Below are 18,832 nucleotides of genomic sequence, written 5' to 3' on the forward strand. Positions count from 1 at the left end.
TCAGTGGGAACTGAGCAAAAAGAATCAGAAGTGCTACATTTAATATTAAATATTACTAATTAATACTAAAATACTATCAAAAACTGTGAACACAGTGTTTTTTATTCAATATTTGGGACTAAATCAGTTAAATGGGACTAATTTTGCTGTAATAATGAAACATGAATTTGGTCGGTGTCTATACACATGATATGTTCAGAAAAGAATATTATATTGAGAAATTATTTATCACAATAATGATATATATCGTCATATTGCCCAGCCCTAACTGACACTCACACAAACAGCTACACAAACCCACCTTACCTGCCTCGCATGTCCTTTTCACCTGACTACAGGAGATTGGATACAAGTACCACTTGCTTACAGAGGAAGAAAGTCAAAGGAAGATAAGTGAAATCTACAGAGAAAATGGGGCTCCTAACAACCACCTGGAAGACCTGGTCAACCCCATCAGATAAACAGCACTTAAAGCTTTCATCTCTGAGAGAGAGGAGAAAATCAAGCTGCTTCAGTTCTGAAAACATCCACAGGTGTTTCTGTCCATCCTTCCACTGTGAGAAGACGACTCAGCGCTGTGGGTCTGAAAGGATGTGTAGCTGTCAAGAAGAACCTCACTGAGAAAAGGAGACGGACACATCAAACAAAGAAGCTGAACAATGGACTGACCACCCCAGAGTCCAGACCTCAACACCACTGAATGTGTTTGATTACTTCAGAAAATCATCAACCAGCTTCTAAGACTGAACTTTGGAGGTGTGTCTGCAGATTCTTTGAGGAGCTGAAATTGAGTCTCCTGAAAAGAATGGAAGCTGGAATGAAGGGAAAGAGAGACTCACTGACTCACACAGCTGAGAGTAGATTCAGCTGTTGTGTAATTTTCTCATAAATATGTGTTAAACATGATTTTTAATGTTTTGACTGTAAATTAAATAAATGAAAGGTCTCTGACTTTTGTACTGGAGTTTAAAAAGTGTTTTGCCTTTTATAAAATAAAGTCTTATTGGGCCTTTTTGTCAGTTTTAATTGCTGTAAAAGATTTGAATCTCTTTAATTTGCGAGTAAGAGTTTAATTCCTGTTCCCAACAGTGACAATTATATTTTCTTATATAACACAAAATAAAAATCCTCTATTTATCAGTTACATTTCACTGTTTTATTCATCAGCTGCATCCATTCTCTGTTTATATTTGACTAAATGTAAAGTCTATCAGTGTATTATTATTATTAGTATTATTATTGGTATGTGTTACATTAGTACACTTCAGAGTAAAAAGCCAAAGACAGAGTTAATGTTTAGAGCACAAACACAGACAAAAGCAGCACAAAAGCACAAGAAGAGCTCTATTTAAATTGCTAATGATGTATTATGTAAAGCTGACCGGTGCTCTGACCGCTAAAACTGGAGTGGTCATTAAGCACTGTTTATAAAACACACTCTAAAACTCTAAAGTTCTCTCTGGACTCCAGTTCGCTTCTCCTTGACCTTCAGGGTCACAAACACACAGAAATATGACAGAACCTCACTATGTTTATCAGTAAAATAAAAAGACCACACCCACCGTCTCAGTGCAGAACCCACCCACCACCAGCAGGTGGCGCTGTGAGCCACAATGACAGGCCAAAGGGACAATATGTGGGTCAGAAAACTTAGCGAGCTGCTCCACATTCCCAGCTTCTCATCTGACCTCTCTCTCTCCACCTTAAGTGGTGCAGCAGGTGCCTCAGGCACCCGAACGGAACCTGTACCATTTAAGGTGGAACAGAAATAAGACTGGGAAGCTGGAGAGCAAGGAGCTTAGACTCAGATTAAACCTGAATTTAGACCAAATATGGTTTTCTACCTGCTGAAAAAGGACCATTAGGACTAAAACCTTATGCTTTAACTTTCTAATGAGAACCGATCACTAGTTTCCTGTAGAACACCTTTAGAACCCATTAGGAAACCATCACATACATTTAGAATCAGCCACTGGCCACCTGTTAAACCATTAGGGTCCTTTACAGTATGATACCAACCCAGTAAAAATCATCAGGAACCAAAAGACACACTTAATGGTTTCTATGTTTATTTTCAACAGAGTAACTAAAATTGCAGTTTATATTAGATTTAAGAACTTAATCAATAACACTGACCGGTACTGATGGCCTGTAATGATCAGAGCCTTTTCTCTTCAGTCTGCACTCTTAAAAAGACGGTTCTTCAAGGGTTTAGTAAAGACAGTGGTTTTAGATCCATGAACACTCAAAAAACCCTTTGCATGCATAAATAGTTCTCTGTGTGGTGAAACAGTTCTTCAGACTGATAGAGAATGTGTTATAAGCGGTTCTGTATAGCACCAAAAAGGGTTCTACTATGGTTACAATCTTGTCATCATTTCAGCAGTAGAGCCCTTTTTGGCGCTATATAGATGGGTGTTCGTTGATCCATATAGAACCATTTTCTTTACTAAAGAACCCCTGAAGAACCATCTTCTTTAAGAGAGTAGGGGTGAAAATGTTGATAACCATGTAATTATATAATTACACTTCTTTAGAAAACAGTTTGGTGCATTACTACATCTCAGATTTAACAGCGATTCAATATTGGGGGCAGCCGTGGGCTGGAGATTAAACCAGCCTTGTGACCGGAAGGTCGCTGGTTTGATCCCCTGAGCTGACAGTACGTGACTGAAGTGCCCTTGAGCAAGACACCTAACCCCCAACTGCTCCCCGGGCGCCGTGGATAGGGCTGCCCACCACTCCGGGCAAGTGTGCTCACTGCCCCTAGTGTGTGTGTTCACTAGTGTGTATGTGGTGTTTCACTGCACAGATGGGTTAAAATGCGGAGGTGAAATTTCCCCATTGTGGGACTAATAAAGGGTCACTTAATCACTTATATAGTTTGATTACTGAGCTTGGATTCGGTGTCACTGAGGTGCTGTTTACACAGTGGTGGAATACAGACAGAAGAACAGCTTCGTTTTACGCTTTGTTTTTACTTCTTACATGTAAAACAGTGAAAGCTCTGTTTGGGTCATTCTTTGTTGCTGGTGATGATGATTTTTACACTTACACAAATATACCAGTAAGATGTTTCAGCGCTGTTTCAGGGGTTACAGCGCTGGACATGCATGTGGTCAGTGTTTCAGAACATTTCTTAGGTTTCCTACAACAGACAAAAGAGCAAAATATCTGTCCAAAGTGTGGTTCGTTAATGCCAGTGTTTTATACTCTACATGCAGCACTCAGTTTATTATCTATTATTTATTATCGTGACTGTCACGCTTTGCTGCTGGAGTAGCTCAAAGGAACGCACAACAAACAGATGGAAGAAAGGCAGACAAAGCTAACTTCATAGCTCAGTTACGCTTGCTGGGTTAGCTTTTGCTTGGTGGTTAGCTTTCGCTTGGTGGTTAGCTTTCGCTTGTTAGTGAGCTTTCGCTAAAGGAGAAGGAAAAATGTTAGATGGATGTCAATGGAGCAAAAATCCTGGACCGAATCTGTTGATCCATTCATCCTGAAATTTTATCAGCTCAGTGTAACATCAACAAATAAAACAAGGGATCATTAAAAAACATGAGATTTTAACAACGCAATAATAATATAATTATTTTAATACTATATAATTTTAATATTATATATGACATGCAGTGACCAGTAATCATAAGATCCTTCATAATAAAACAAATAAATAAATGAATCCACTGAAGCTCAACAGCAGAACCCTCAGGCTCAGCCTCGTCCACTCACTCTGCCTTTGGGGCGTCACTGAACAAATCGAGCTTCATGAAACGGTGAGTGTGAAATAAAGCTCTGCTCAGTTTATGCTCCAGTTATGTCTGTAAATGTTTACATAAACACTATTTACAATCATCCAGCCGATGCCAGCTCTGTGGCCAAAACCAGGTCACTAAAGGTCAATAAAGGTCAATAAAAACTCTGGTACACCCGCTTAGCTGACTTCTGACTAACAGTGCAGGAACAAATGTGTGAGTTAAAGTAAAGTAAATGCAGAGGTAGAGACGCCTAAATCAATACTCCAGTAAAAGTATTGATGACACAAGTAAAACTAAAACTACCTTTAAGTAAAAGCAGTACTGAGTAACTAATAGAACCGCAGCAGAACTTCTTAGTAAATCCAGCATCTCTCAGCACAGGAGCTGAATTTGTACGGCTCTGTTCTTCTATTTTCGTTTTATTTTGGTCTAAAATAAAACGCCAAAGCTCAAAGATCAAAGGCGCCACCAATCACAAAGCAATACAGACGTTATCAATAACAAAACAGAATGAAATTACACTTAAAAAGGAATTAGTAACTAAATATAAACAGCAAAAATGTACCTGAGCGATAAGATTCCTTTACTCACTACTACAGAGCCCTGCTGGTGACATCCCACATAAATAAAAATAATGTGTGGCCACAACTTAGTAAGGTGTAGGAATGAAATAGTTAAGTCGTGACCACAACTCAGTAAGGCGTGCGAACGACATCATGCCTTACTAAACTGTGGCCACACATTAGGATCTCATTCCCACGCCGTACTAAGTTGTGGCCACACATTAGGATCTCGTTTCCATGCCTTACTAAGACGTGGCCACGCATTAGGACCTCGTTCCCACGCCTTACTAAGTTGTGGCCACGCATTAGGATCTCGTTCCCTTACCTTACTAAGTTGTGGCCACACATTAGAATCTTGTTCCCATGCCTTACTAAGTCATGGCCACACATTAGGATCTCGTTTCCATGCCTTACTAAGACGTGGCCACGCATTAGGATCTCATTCCCATGCCTTACTAAGTCATGACTCGCGGCCACAACTTAGTTATCTTGTTCCCACGCCTTACTAAGTCGTGGCCACGCATTATGTTTATTTATACAGGATGTCTCCAGCGGGGCTCCGTACAGTACTGAACTCGAGTAGAAGTAAAAGTATCCTGATGTGAAAATACTCAGCTGAGTATAAATCCACCAATAATTTACTGAACTGGTTACTCCCCACCTCTGAATAAGTGACCGTACAGCTACAGAGCAGCTGCGTTATGTTCAGCTAACAGTGAACGGAAGCTACCAGCTACCAGTTAGCGCTGCGTAACGCTAAATAATGTCTGTTCTTTTTATTGTTTCTTAGCAACATGAGCTCGTTTGACTGAACTGTTCCTCAGCGCCCGTCACTTCACATTAAGACATGATCGACTGCGTTTATCCTGGTTTACAGGAAACTGTTTTAGCTCATTTTGGCTTCATCGGGGTCTGAAGTTTCACCTAAAACATTATTACATTAGAGAACCTGTGTGACAGACTGATAGTGAACTCAGTTTAGCCCTGAATGTGGTGGTGACGTGTTCTGGGTGTGAAATCTGTTCACCACTGTGTATTTACACTGGCATCAGCGTGCAGTGAAGGCTACATTCGGGCATCAAGCAGGTGTCTGATATCCAGCAGGTGGCGCTATGTGTTTTTCCCAGACAAACCTTCCGGATTCTTCTTTTCCTTCAGAATGAGGAGATTCCAGAACGGGCAGCAAAAGAGCTCGGTGCACTTAGTGTGAAACGGAGACGGTTCTTTCTGTTCTAAACTCAAACGCTCAGCCGAATCGTCCCGCAACAGAATGTACTCCTTTCCATCCAGAACCGTGTACACTTCAGCAGGCCAGCACCACATTACACACGAGAGGGAGGGGAACCGTCAGATTAGCAGATACAAAACAGCGTACACACATACTGCTCCATAGTTAAAGGAGAACTCCACGCATTTTTCAAAATTCCCACATAATTAACTGGTTCAGATGTAAACAGAGCGGTTCAGAGCAGTTCAGAGTGGTTTGGTGTGAAACGCTCTGTTCTAGATAAACTGACCGAGTCAGAACTGTTCACAGTGGTGGTGATAGGAACCAGACGTCCACCTCTAAAAGCTCCCTCACAGAAAGTTCCTACATGAAATGGTTATGAATTCACTGCCTGATGACTGAGACACTGTTTTATGATAGTTTAGAGAACTTAAACTCCATTCATGGTGGAGGGATACATGCAGGGCGCTGTGAGGCAAAATAGTCCCCAAAGAAAACTTATTATTTCAGATTTTCCACTATTTTCCATCATCAACATTCCATATAAACTCAGAAGACTCGTGTAGGTTCACTGGTGGTTCTGGATAGTAAAATGTCTATGTCTGTGTTGTAGTCATGGCGACCCCTGGTTCCTATCACCACCACTGTAAAGACATCTGAACCATTTCACACCAAACCTCTCTGAATCACTCTGATTACACCTCACACACTGATTAAAAAATTTGGTGGAGTTAAATTCAGGATCGTGGTATCAGCAGCATAGGCGACCTAAGACCATCAGACTAAACTAGAATAAAAGATTAAAATGCTATTTTCTCCAATTTAAGGGTCTTTATTTAAACAGAAGGTGAGGTCATTCCAGGTTATTGCTGTTTTTCCTTTAGACATTTTTGTTTACATCTTAACCACTGAATTATGCAGGAAATTTTGGAAAATCAGTGGACTTTTCCACTGGGCTTCACAGTCCTATCAACCATAGACAGTTATACAGCTTTAACTTCTCAACCCCAGAATTAGACTAACTAGCAAGGTGATGTTTTATTTAATTTTGTGTCCAAATACAGATGAGGATCATCTTTAGTTCCAGCTCTATTAGATTTTGTAGAAGGACGGATTGAATGATGCCTGGGCTCCCTCTCAGTCTGTACAGGCTGCACTGACATCTAGTGGCCAAACATTGCATGTGCACACTCTCTAAACCTGCAAGAGCAAATAATTAAAAAGATTTACTACAAAATGGGTCTCATAAGAATGTGTTGTATATGGTTCTATATAGAACCTTTTTTAAAATGGTTTTACATAGCACCAAAAAGGTCCACGTTCTGTTTAAAGATGCTTATGCTGAAGAAAAGGGCTATTTTTTAAAAGGGTGTTTATTTTTATTCTGGTTTATTCTTACGGTCTTAGGTCATCGACATGGCTGATACCATGATCCTGAATCTAGCTAGCATAAAGGGGAATCCCAGTGATTTTTCTAAATTTCCCCTTAATTCAGTGTTTGAGCTGTAATCAGAGTGATTCAGAGTGGTTTGGTGTGAAATGGTTCAGATGTCTTTACAGTGGTGGTGATAGGAACCAGGGGTCACCATGACTACAACACAAATATAGACATTTTATTTACTATCCAGAACCACCAGTGAACCTACACGAGTCTTCTGAGTTTATATGGAATGTTGATGATGGAAAATAGTGGAAAATCTGAAATAATAAGTTTTCTTTGGGGACTATTTTGCCTCACAGCGCCCTGCATGTATCCCTCCACCATGAATGGAGTTTAAGTTCTCTAAACGATCATAAAACAGTGTCTCAGTCATCAGGCAGTGAATTCATAACCATTTCATGTAGGAACTTTCTGTGAGGGAGCTTTTAGAGGTGGACGTCTGGTTTCTATCAGCACCACTGTGAAAAATTCTGACTTGGTAAGTTTCTCTACTCTGCTGAAAAAACAACTCTACGCTGGTCTGGTGCTGGTTTAGCTGGTACACCCCAGCATGGTCATGCTGGTTGACCAGCAAACCAGTGTCAAAACACAACATATGCTAGTTTTGCTGGTTTTTCTAGCAGAATAGAATGGAGCATTTCACACCAGACCACTCTGAATGACTTTGTTTACATTTTAACCACCTAAATATACAGCATTTTTTTTAAATGGGGGGAGTTCCCCTTTAAAGAACTTTCATGGACACAACAGGTAGCTTCTGTAGACCAGAGGACTCCACTTCTAAAAGGCTAATGGAGAATAAGCTGGAGGTTAATTAGGTAAATCCAAAACCACCAGAGGGTTCCTCAAGTTCCCCGCTGGGTCAGAAGCGGCCCTGAGGGTCTCAGAGAAGTAATTAAAAAGTTGCAGCATCTGCTCAGATGTTCCTTCTTCAACCTTCTACCCTTTCCATGATGTAATGAGTTTTGAAAGTAAGAGCTTAATCAGAATTACTCCTCTGCTGCAGCGCTTTAAACAGGCCTGGCTTTATGGTCACAGGATCAAAAAGCCAGCACACAAAATAATGGGACTTATTCTGCCTCTCAGTCTTATTCACGAGGCTGAAGTTGGCTTCCTATTCGAATTTCCCTGTTCCACCTTAAATGGTCCAGTAACTGCTGCACCATTTAAGGTGGAACGGGAAAATTCGAACAAGAAGCTGGCGAATAAGAAGGTGAGTTCAGCTTCGTGTCTTCTCTTGCTTTAATAAAGTTCATCTTTAAAACAGTATGAGGCTGATGGTGACCAAAAAAGAACACCATCCCAGTTTCATACAGCTCGCCATGCTTATTTAATGAGGCAGCCTTGCCGACCTCTCTTTGTCTCCATGGCAACAGGTCTCACTGCTGAGCTAACGTTAGCTTAGCCGCGCTTTGTTTCCTCAGGAGAAAACATCGACAAATCATCTTTTTTTCCAGCTATAAACTTCACTTAAGTTTCAGATCTGAGTGTAAATGCAGCTTTGGTGTCGATTAAGCTTTGAGGGAGCTCGCAGTGTTCGACAGTGAGGGCTAATTCGACCCAATTGGATTTAATAGTAGCTAGCTGGCTAAATCTCGCCACTCCTGAAGGCGCTTTCTTTTTTTCCCGCCTGTTTTCACACAAGTCCCGCCTGCTCCGCTTGGATTGGCTGATACGAGCCCAGCTCTGATGCTACGATTGGCCGACTGCGTGAAAACCAACGCAGGCGCGGGTAATCTTAGCCAATCCCAGCGCAGGAGGCGGGTCTTGTCGGAAAACAGGTGCAAAAATGAAGCGTAGTAGCCAGCACGGCTAAAGAGAGTTAAAGAGACAGTAACACGTTTTTCACGCGCTACAAATATTAATCTTATTCTGCCTGAACCTAAATTGTTATGGTTTTAAGACTCGCTTGAGCACAATTGTGACTTAAAACACAAAATACGCCTGATAAACAACTATGAAGTGATATTTTATTTATCTCTTCATCTACAGCCTTTCTCCAGAGCGTTGTTTATAAAATAAACCACCTCGCTTACTAATAAACGCCCCCCATACAATCCCAGTTCTCCTCTTTTTTGGTCTAACTTGCTGAAATAAGCCGAGAGGAGCAAAATCACCATCTGTCAGTCTCCTCTTTCGCCACGATGAGCCATCAAGCTCCATCTGCGAGCTCCTACCTTTGCTTGCATCTTTGTCTTCCTTCGTCTTTGCTGCCTTGGCGCTCATAGATCCCAGCTTGGAGACACAGATCCGGGTGAAGACTTGCAGCAGATCAGCCTGAGCACCATTTAAAACTGGCTCTTCGCTCCAGAGGTGGCCAGCCTCTCCTTAAAGGCACCAGCTTCCCTCAGCAGGGCTGCTGGAGCACCACAAAGCCACCAGAGCAGAGAGGAGCTAGAGGAGAGCACCAGGCTGGAAGTGTGTATTTATAGAACCAGCCTGACATCAGCGCAGCTCCAGGTCCATTTCTGCTCAGTGAGAGGAGCTGGACTCAGCACAGAGCAGCACAGCGCGCGCCTTCACTGAACGGACTCCACAACATCTGGCTGCTTCACCTGGAGCCTCCCAGCCTGCTGATCTCATCTCTGGGGAGCTGGGCGGAGGAAGGTGGCCGAGATACGAGCGCTTTAGCAAACTGCCGTAGAGAAAGTGGCACGGAAGCACCTGCAGGGCTGGGCAGGGGTGGGTTTGGGGTCCAGCTTGGAGGTAAAGGTCATGGCTGGTTTACTGAAGTCCGAATGTTCTCAGCTCTCCGAACTTCAGCTCAGCGTGTGTGACGTAACAGAGCTTGAGGAGCTTCTCTCTTTAAAGCAGAATGATCACATCATCAGACCTCCTCCTGCTGAACAGGCATCATCGAGTTATTATATAAATTTATATATGCATGCTGGGAAAATAAACACTCACTAAGCAAATAAAAACATTTTAATTCTAATTTTTTAAAACTTACATTCTATTGAACTTCTAAATGGAATGCAATTCTCAGATCACACATCTTATGCTAAGTTCCTGTTGGAAGCTCAGTGTACCCTAAAAAGAAAAAAGCTGGGTAACGTTACGCGCTCAGACTCAACTTTAACTCATCATCACATTTTTACACCTGAGAGCTGAGTGGAGGGAGCTGGTCACCATCCAGCATTAAAGAGCCCATATCCCTCATTTTTGGGTATTTTATCTTTTCACACTGAGTTCCACTTATGACATTTATGTGTGTTTAAGTACCAAAAATATTCATAAATATTTTTTATATTTTAACTTCTGCATGAATGGTCAGGACTAAGCTGCTGTAGACTGAATGGTGGAGCTAAACTGCTGTAGGCTGAATGGGTGGGGCTAAACTGCTGTAGCTGAATGGGTGGGGCTAAACTGCTGTAGGCTGAATGGGTGGGGCTATACTGCTGTAGGCTGAATGGGCGGGGCTAAACTGCTGTAGGCTGAATGGGTGGGGCTATACTGCTGTAGGCTGAATGGGCGGGGCTAAACTGCTGTAGGCTGAATGGTGGAGCTAAACTGCTGTAGGCTGAATGGGTGGGGCTAAACTGCTGTAGGCTGAATGGGCGGGGCTAAACTGCTGTAGCTGAATGGTGGGGCTAAACTGCTGTAGGCTGAATGGTGGGGCTAAACTGCTGTAGGCTGAATGGTAGGGCTAAACTGCTGTAGGCTGAATGGGTGGGGCTAAACTGCTGTAAGTTGAATGGGCGGAGCTAAACTGCTGTAGGTTGAATAAGGGTCAGCTGAATATGTAAAAGAGTGACATCAGAAATAAATAATTTAAAAATTGAGCTGTTTTTGCAGCTTAGTCTCTGTACAGGATGGTGAGTGAACAGTACAGTCTGAAACTTAAATTCTACATCAACTATTATTTCAAAAAACGTGAGGAAAGTTAATTTTCTGTGATTTGGGCCCTTTAAAGCAGTTTGAGCTGAAGAACACTGTCTTAATATCTCTATTAGGGGTCGTTCGCTACTTCATGCAGCAGTAGGTTGCTGAAAGAATGTCAGATGCAGTAACTCTTTATTTTAGCTGTAACCAGAGTGACGTTGTGCCACCTCCTCTCTGCGCTTTTGGAAAAATGGAGCAACGAGCACTATATAATAAATGATGTAAGAGGAGAGAAATATGCAGCTCAGCTCAGAGAAAAGACAAAGTGGAAAAGAGTCACACAGACTGTTCAGAGGATACAGCGTTACAGTGTCACCGTACAGCATCAGAGCTGAAGGAGGAGGCTGAGCGGATGAGCAGAGGGACAGAGCGGCTTCACTGTGACTGAGCCGCTCTGTAAGTGCGTTACGCAGCACAATCGAACAGGTTAACTCGGCAGCTTTATATAAGCCAAATGCAACATGAATAATAGAGTTTACTCTCCATGTTTCAAAGCCACGGAGATTCAGTCACAGTCAGCTTATGTAAACACAGCGTAAGCACTTCACTATCTGAGGAACAGAGCTGTATACGAACACAATGAATATTTTACAGTCATTCAGCTGTTCTGGATGTGCATGTGTCTCATATCGGACATGTTTACTGCGCTTGGATCCTGTAGGAACAGCAGAGAGTTTAACTGTGTGAGTGATATTGATGTCCAGCGTGGCTCAGCAAGCGCTGACACTACAAGAAATACAGATCATATGAGAGAAAAGTAAAGAATCTGAATTAAACTGTACTCAAAGCTCAGACATTCAGCTTTTTTCTGTATTGTATTTTTTCCCTGAGCTATCCTTTTGAGGTCTGTGCACTAAAAACAGTCATACGCCTCTCTTTATCCCTGATAGTTAAACAGACTGTTTTTGATACTGTGCCTTTAAGACTGATATATGTAAATTGGGTTCTTTTCTGATTGGCTGCCCTCATTCAAAAAGTAGTCCAGCCTGAAACACTCCTTGTAACTTTAGTTTGAATGGGTGGGGCTAAACTGCTGTAGGCTGAATGGGTGGAGCTAAACTGCTGTAGGCTGAATGGGTGGGGCCAAACTGCTGTAGGCTGAATGGGTGGGGCTAAACTGCTGTAGGCTGGATGGGTGGGGCTAAGCTGCTGTAGGCTGGATGGGTGGGGCTAAACTGCTGTAGGCTGGATGGGTGGGGCTAAAGCAGGGGTCAGCAACATGCAGCCTCGGAGCCGCATCCGGCTCTTTTCCTGCCCTGTTGCTCCACAGCTGAATCAGATTTGTAGGTAAAAATAAAATAATCCTCCTTTACAGTAAAATAAAGCTCTGCTGATCATTCAACACAGTTTAACAATAAATGGTCTTAAACTCTGGAGTTAATGTAGAACTGCTAATTCACCCTTTAACCCTGAAGATCAGCGCAGACTGCTGGTCACCATAGCAACACGGACAACAGTCTCGCCTAGATAGTAGCTAACGAAACGGCAAAGAGAGAGATTTAAGATGAACATCGATAATTTGGAGATGAATGGACTGATTTGTGTTTGTAATCACTCCAGCTGGTTTCCTGATACATTTAATCTGCAGTGAGAAACTGAAACACTGAAAAGTCACGATGCTGACCAAGAAGCTGGCGAATAAGAAGCGACTTCAGCCTCATAAAAAGTTGAATGTTGAGAGACATTTTGTAAGAAACTGTTCTACTTTTGTGGAAAAGTTTCCTGCTGGAGATGCTAGAAAAGCAGCTGTAGCTGAGCTAAAGCTTAAAGCAGAGCAGAGTAAGTCTGTGTTTTCATATATATATATATATATATATTATATATATATATAGGTTTGTTGTTTTTTGTGACATTACAAAATTAATACAGATTTGCTTGCAAATTAATAATAATAATAATAATAAATAATAATACCAAAAAACTTACCATCTCTAATTTTGTATCAGTGAGCTTGTTTGTTTTGTTGACTTTGTGAGTGACGAATTTCCAGAATAATAACATAAACAGTGTTTTTTGCGTAAAAGTTTATACAGCAGTTTTCTTTGCTTATGATCACCTGTTGGAATTTTATGTACGTGTGGCTTATGCGTCCTGACCAGCACAGCACTGTTAGTCAGCCTGGTCACTGTTACTGGACCCTAACTGTGGTCATCTCTGCGTCAATTACAGGAAGTCAGAGAGAACATGAGCACACTTACACGCATACACACACGTAGAGAAGCGTCATCTGTGCATACATTAATTAAAAATGATGATAAAAACGTTATTTTAGATGAAAAGCTGTAACACTGACCAACAGAACACTGACCTACAGGCCCAGTGAGAGTAAACGAAAAGCTGCTTTACTGCTTTAGTCCTGTTTCCTAAATGTTTTCAGTTCAGACTCAGATCCACCCACTTCTTCTGCATCAGCAAGTGCAAACACAGCTGTGCTGGACTTTGGAGTGGACAGTCCAAGTGTCGGTCCAGTTGGGAAAGTTTGTGGCAAAATGGAGAAGATTAAACTGTTTCTTCTGATCTGCGGAGTTTTACACGAAACACGACTCACTTCTGGAGGTAAAGCTGATAATTTCTCTCCTTGTTCTTTTATTAATCATCTATTTATGATTTCTCAACATGGTGACGTTCGTAGTGAATAAGTAAATAAATCACACTCATGAAGAAGCTGCCAAAAAAGACTTAAGACAGTAAACATGTTTTGTTTTTGCATTAAATTGTTCAGTTTGTATTCCTGGATTCGCTCACTGAGGCGCATAGATTAAATATATAAAATATTAAATTATATTTAGTCCTAATCAGGCCAAATTAGAGCTCACAGTTATTTCCAGAAAAAAACAAATCCTTGGATTGTTTTAAATTTTATATTCAGTTATTAATTTATTTAGTTTAGATATTTTGAGTAAGTTAGTAATTGGACTCATTTTCATGTGGAGACTTTGGGTCAGTTAATTAAAATGTCTTACGATTATTAAACAAAATTTTAAAGGATATTTTGTCTAATTTTTTCCATATTTCTTTATTTTTTATGAAAAGCAAGATCTTATTCTGATGTCCTAACTGTCCATGTCCGTCTGTCTCTGTCCAGCGTCTGTGTTTCTGTCCAGACAGTCGGCAGGGTCAGTTCTGTCCAGGCAGAAGCGCTACAACACTGGAGCATTTGAGGAGATGATGAAAGATAATCTGGAGCGAGAGTGCATAGAGGAGAGCTGCACCGTGGAGGAGGCGCGAGAGGTGTTCGAGAATGATGAGAAAACAGTGAGTAACTAATGAGAATGAAGAGAAAACAGTGAGTAACTAACAAGAATGAAGTTGAAAACACTGAGTAACTGATGAGAATAAAGAGAAAACAGTGAGTAACTAATGAGAATGAAGAGAAAACACTGAGTAACTAAAAAGAATGAGGAGAAAACAGTGAGTAACTAATGAGAATGAAGAGAAAACACTGAGTAACTAATGAGAATGAAGAGAAAACAGTGAGTAACTAATGAGAATGAAGAGAAAACACTGAGTAACTAATGAGAATGAAGAGAAAACAGTGAGTAACTAATGAGAATGAAGAGAAAACACTGAGTAACTAATGAGAATGAAGAGAAAAACAGTGAGTAACTAATGAGAATGAAGAGAAAACAGTGAGTAACTAATGAGAATGAAGAGAAAACACTGAGTAACTAATGAGAATGAAGAGAAAACAGTGAGTAACTAACAAGAATGAAGTTGAAAACACTGAGTAACTGATGAGAATAAAGAGAAAACAGTGAGTAACTAATGAGAATGAAGAGAAAACAGTGAGTAACTAATGAGAATGAAGAGAAAACACTGAGTAACTAATGAGAATGAAGAGAAAACAGTGAGTAACTAACAAGAATGAAGTTGAAAACACTGAGTAACTGATGAGAATAAAGAGAAAACAGTGAGTAACTAATGAGAATGAAGAGAAAACACTGAGTAACTAAAAGAATGAGGAGAAAACAGTGAGTAACTAATGAGAATGAAGAGAAAACACTGAGTAACTAAAAAGAATGAGGAGAAAACAGTGAGTAACTAATGAGAATGAAGAGAAAACCCTGCATAATTAATGAGAATGAAGAGAAAACACTGCGTAATTAATGAGAATGAAGAGAAAACAGTAATCAACTAATGAGAATGAAGAGAAAACAGTAATCAACTAATGAGAATGAAGAGAAAACCCTGAGTAACTAAAAAGAATGAGGAGAAAACAGTGAGTAACTAATGAGAATGAAGAGAAAACCCTGCATAATTAATGAGAATGAAGAGAAAACACTGCGTAATTAATGAGAATGAAGAGAAAACACTGCGTAATTAATGAGAATGAAGAGAAAACAGTAATCAACTAATGAGAATGAAGAGAAAACCCTGCATAATTAATGAGAATGAAGAGAAAACAGTAACTAATGAGAATGAAGAGAAAACCCTGCATAATTAATGAGAATGAAGAGAAAACAGTGAGTAACTAATGAGAATGAAGAGAAAACACTGAGTAACTAATGAGAATGAAGAGAAAACAGTGAGTAACTAATGAGAATGAAGAGAAAACAGTGAGTAACTAATGAGAATGAGGAGAAAACACTGGATAACCAATGAGAATGAAGGGAAAACACTGAGTAACTAATGAGAATGAAGAGAAAACAGTGAGTAACTAACAAGAATGAAGTTGAAAACACTGAGTAACTGATGAGAATAAAGAGAAAACAGTGAGTAACTAATGAGAATGAAGAGAAAACACTGAGTAACTAAAAAGAATGAGGAGAAAACAGTGAGTAACTAATGAGAATGAAGAGAAAACACTGAGTAACTAAAAAGAATGAGGAGAAAACAGTGAGTAACTAATGAGAATGAAGAGAAAACCCTGCATAATTAATGAGAATGAAGAGAAAACACTGCGTAATTAATGAGAATGAAGAGAAAACAGTAATCAACTAATGAGAATGAAGAGAAAACAGTAATCAACTAATGAGAATGAAGAGAAAACCCTGAGTAACTAAAAGAATGAGGAGAAAACAGTGAGTAACTAATGAGAATGAAGAGAAAACCCTGCATAATTAATGAGAATGAAGAGAAAACACTGCGTAATTAATGAGAATGAAGAGAAAACACTGCGTAATTAATGAGAATGAAGAGAAAACAGTAATCAACTAATGAGAATGAAGAGAAAACCCTGCATAATTAATGAGAATGAAGAGAAAACAGTAACTAATGAGAATGAAGAGAAAACCCTGCATAATTAATGAGAATGAAGAGAAAACAGTGAGTAACTAATGAGAATGAAGAGAAAACACTGAGTAACTAATGAGAATGAAGAGAAAACAGTGAGTAACTAATGAGAATGAAGAGAAAACAGTGAGTAACTAATGAGAATGAGGAGAAAACACTGGATAACCAATGAGAATGAAGGGAAAACACTGAGTAACTAATGAGAATGAAGAGAAAACACTGAGTAACTAATGAGAATGAAGAGAAAACAGTGAGTAACTAATGAGAATGAGGAGAAAACACTGAGTAACTAATGAGAATGAAGAGAAAATATTGAGTAACTAATGAGAATGTAGAGAAAACAGTGAGTAACTAATGAGAATGAAGAGAAAACAGTGAGTAACTAATGAGAATGAAGAGAAAACAGTGAGTAACTAATGAGAATGTAGAGAAAACAGTGAGTAACTAATGAGAATGAAGAGAAAACAGTGAGTAACTAATGAGAATGAAGAGAAAACAGTGAGTAACTAATGAGAATGAGGAGAAAACACTGAGTAACTAATGAGAATGAAGAGAAAATATTGAGTAACTAATGAGAATGTAGAGAAAACAGTGAGTAACTAATGAGAATGAAGAGAAAACAGTGAGTAACTAATGAGAATGAAGAGAAAACAGTGAGTAACTAATGAGAATGAAGAAAAAACAGTAACTAATGAGAATGAAGAGAAAACACTGAGTAACTAATGAGAATGAAGAGAAAACAGTAACTAATGAGAATGAAGAGAAAACACTGAGTAACTAATGAGAATGAAGAGAAAACAGTGAGTAACTAATGAGAATGAAGAGAAAACAGTGAGTAACTAAAAAGAATGAAGAGAAAACTGCATAACTAATGAGAATGAAGAAAAAACACTGAGTAACTAAAGAGAATGAAGAGGAAACAGTAACTAATGAGAATGAAGAGAAAACACTGAGTAACTAATGAGAATGAAGAGAAAACAGTGAGTAATTAATGAGAATAAAGAGAAAACAGTGAGTAACTAAAAAGAATGAAGAGAAAACTGCATAACTAATGAGAATGAAGAAAAAACACTGAGTAACTAATGAGAATGAAGAGAAAATATTGAGTAACTAATGAGAATGTAGAGAAAACAGTGAGTAACTAATGAGAATAAAGAGAAAACACTGGATAACTAATGAGAATGAAGAGAAAACACTGAGTAACTAATGAGAATGAAGAGAAAACACTGAGTAACTAACGAGAATGAAGAGAAAACAGTGAGTAACTAATGAGAATGAAGAGAAAACACTGAGTAACTAACGAGAATGAAGAGAAAACAGTGAGTAACTAATGAGAATAAAGAGAAAACACTGGATAACTAATGAGAATGAAGTTGAAAATACTGGATAACTAATGAGAATGAAGAGAAAACAGTGAGTAACTAATGAGAATGAAGAGAAAACAGTGAGTAACTAATGAGAATAAAGAGAAAACACTGGATAACTAATGAGAATGAAGAGAAAACACTGAGTAACTAATGAGAATGAAGAGAAAACACTGAGTAACTAACGAGAATGAAGAGAAAACAGTGAGTAACTAATGAGAATGAAGAGAAAACACTGAGTAACTAACGAGAATGAAGAGAAAACAGTGAGTAACTAATGAGAATGAAGAGAAAACACTGCGTAACTAACGAGAATGAAAAGAAAATATTGAGTAACTAACAAGAATGAAGTTGAAAACACTGAGTAACTAATGAGAATAAAGAGAAAACACTGAGTAACTAATGAGAATGAAGAGAAAACACTGAGTAACTAACGAGAATGAAGAGAAAACAGTGAGTAACTAATGAGAATGAAGAGAAAACAGTGAGTAACTAATGAGAATGAAGAGAAAACACTGCGTAACTAACGAGAATGAAAAGAAAACAGTGAGTAACTAATGAGAATGAAGAGAAAACAGTGAGTAACTAATGAGAATGAAGAGAAAATATTGAGTAACTAATGAGAATGAAGTTGAAAACACTGAGTAACTAATGAGAATAAAGAGAAAACACTGAGTAACTAATGAGAATAAAGAGAAAACACTGAGTAACTAATGAGAATGAAGAGAAAACACTGAGTAACTAATGAGAATAAAGAGAAAACAGTGAGTAACTAATGAGAATAAAGAGAAAACAGTGAGTAACTAATGAGAATAAAGAGAAAGCACTGAGTAACTAATGAGAATGAAGAGAAAACAGTGAGTAACTAATGAGAATGAATAGAGTGTAATAACAGTGTAATAACAGAGTGATGAGCCTGAATCCCTCAGTTTACCCTCTTTTCCTCCTGCAGATGGAGTTCTGGGCCGGTTATATTGGTGAGCGCTGCTTAAATCTGATTAAATACATTTATACTGTATGAGTGTAACTGAATGACTCCCCTTCTTCACTGTCCTCAACTCAAACAACACATCCAAAATACCTTTCTATAGTCTATAGCTGTGTAATAACGACTGTGTGTGTGTGTGTGTGTGTGTGTGTGTGTGTGTTTGTGTCAGATGGAGATCAGTGTTCGTCGTCTCCGTGTCAGAACGGTGGGTCGTGTGAAGACGGGATGAGTGCGTACGTCTGCTGGTGTCCAATCGGCTTCAACGGCAAAAACTGTGAGCTAGGTAACATCAGAGTCTCCATAAACACACACAGATGCCAGTAATATGTCCCATATGCTTTAGATATGTGTACCAACATGTATTACTAACGTGTCA

The 18,832-nt window shown here is 39.4% G+C and overlaps 2 protein-coding genes across 2 annotated transcripts in view; one reads left to right on the top strand and one right to left on the bottom strand.

Moving 5' to 3' along the window:
* fgf13b (fibroblast growth factor 13b) overlaps positions 1-9,801 on the bottom strand; it is a 31,227-nt gene extending 21,426 nt beyond the window's left edge. The window contains exon 1 of the mRNA XM_036595659.1: positions 9,168-9,801. Coding sequence (XP_036451552.1) covers positions 9,168-9,216 — 49 coding nt within the window. The 5' untranslated portion in view covers positions 9,217-9,801. The remainder of the gene's footprint in view (positions 1-9,167) is intronic.
* A 3,483-nt stretch (positions 9,802-13,284) lies between these two features.
* The window catches only part of f9b (coagulation factor IXb), a 14,084-nt gene continuing 8,536 nt past the window's right edge, over positions 13,285-18,832 (top strand). The window contains exons 1-4 of the mRNA XM_036594537.1: positions 13,285-13,428; positions 13,958-14,127; positions 18,421-18,445; positions 18,626-18,739. Coding sequence (XP_036450430.1) covers positions 13,362-13,428; positions 13,958-14,127; positions 18,421-18,445; positions 18,626-18,739 — 376 coding nt within the window. The 5' untranslated portion in view covers positions 13,285-13,361. The remainder of the gene's footprint in view (positions 13,429-13,957; positions 14,128-18,420; positions 18,446-18,625; positions 18,740-18,832) is intronic.

Source organism: Colossoma macropomum, unplaced genomic scaffold (genome assembly GCF_904425465.1).
Source record: "Colossoma macropomum unplaced genomic scaffold, Colossoma_macropomum, whole genome shotgun sequence".
NCBI lineage: Eukaryota > Metazoa > Chordata > Actinopteri > Characiformes > Serrasalmidae > Colossoma > Colossoma macropomum.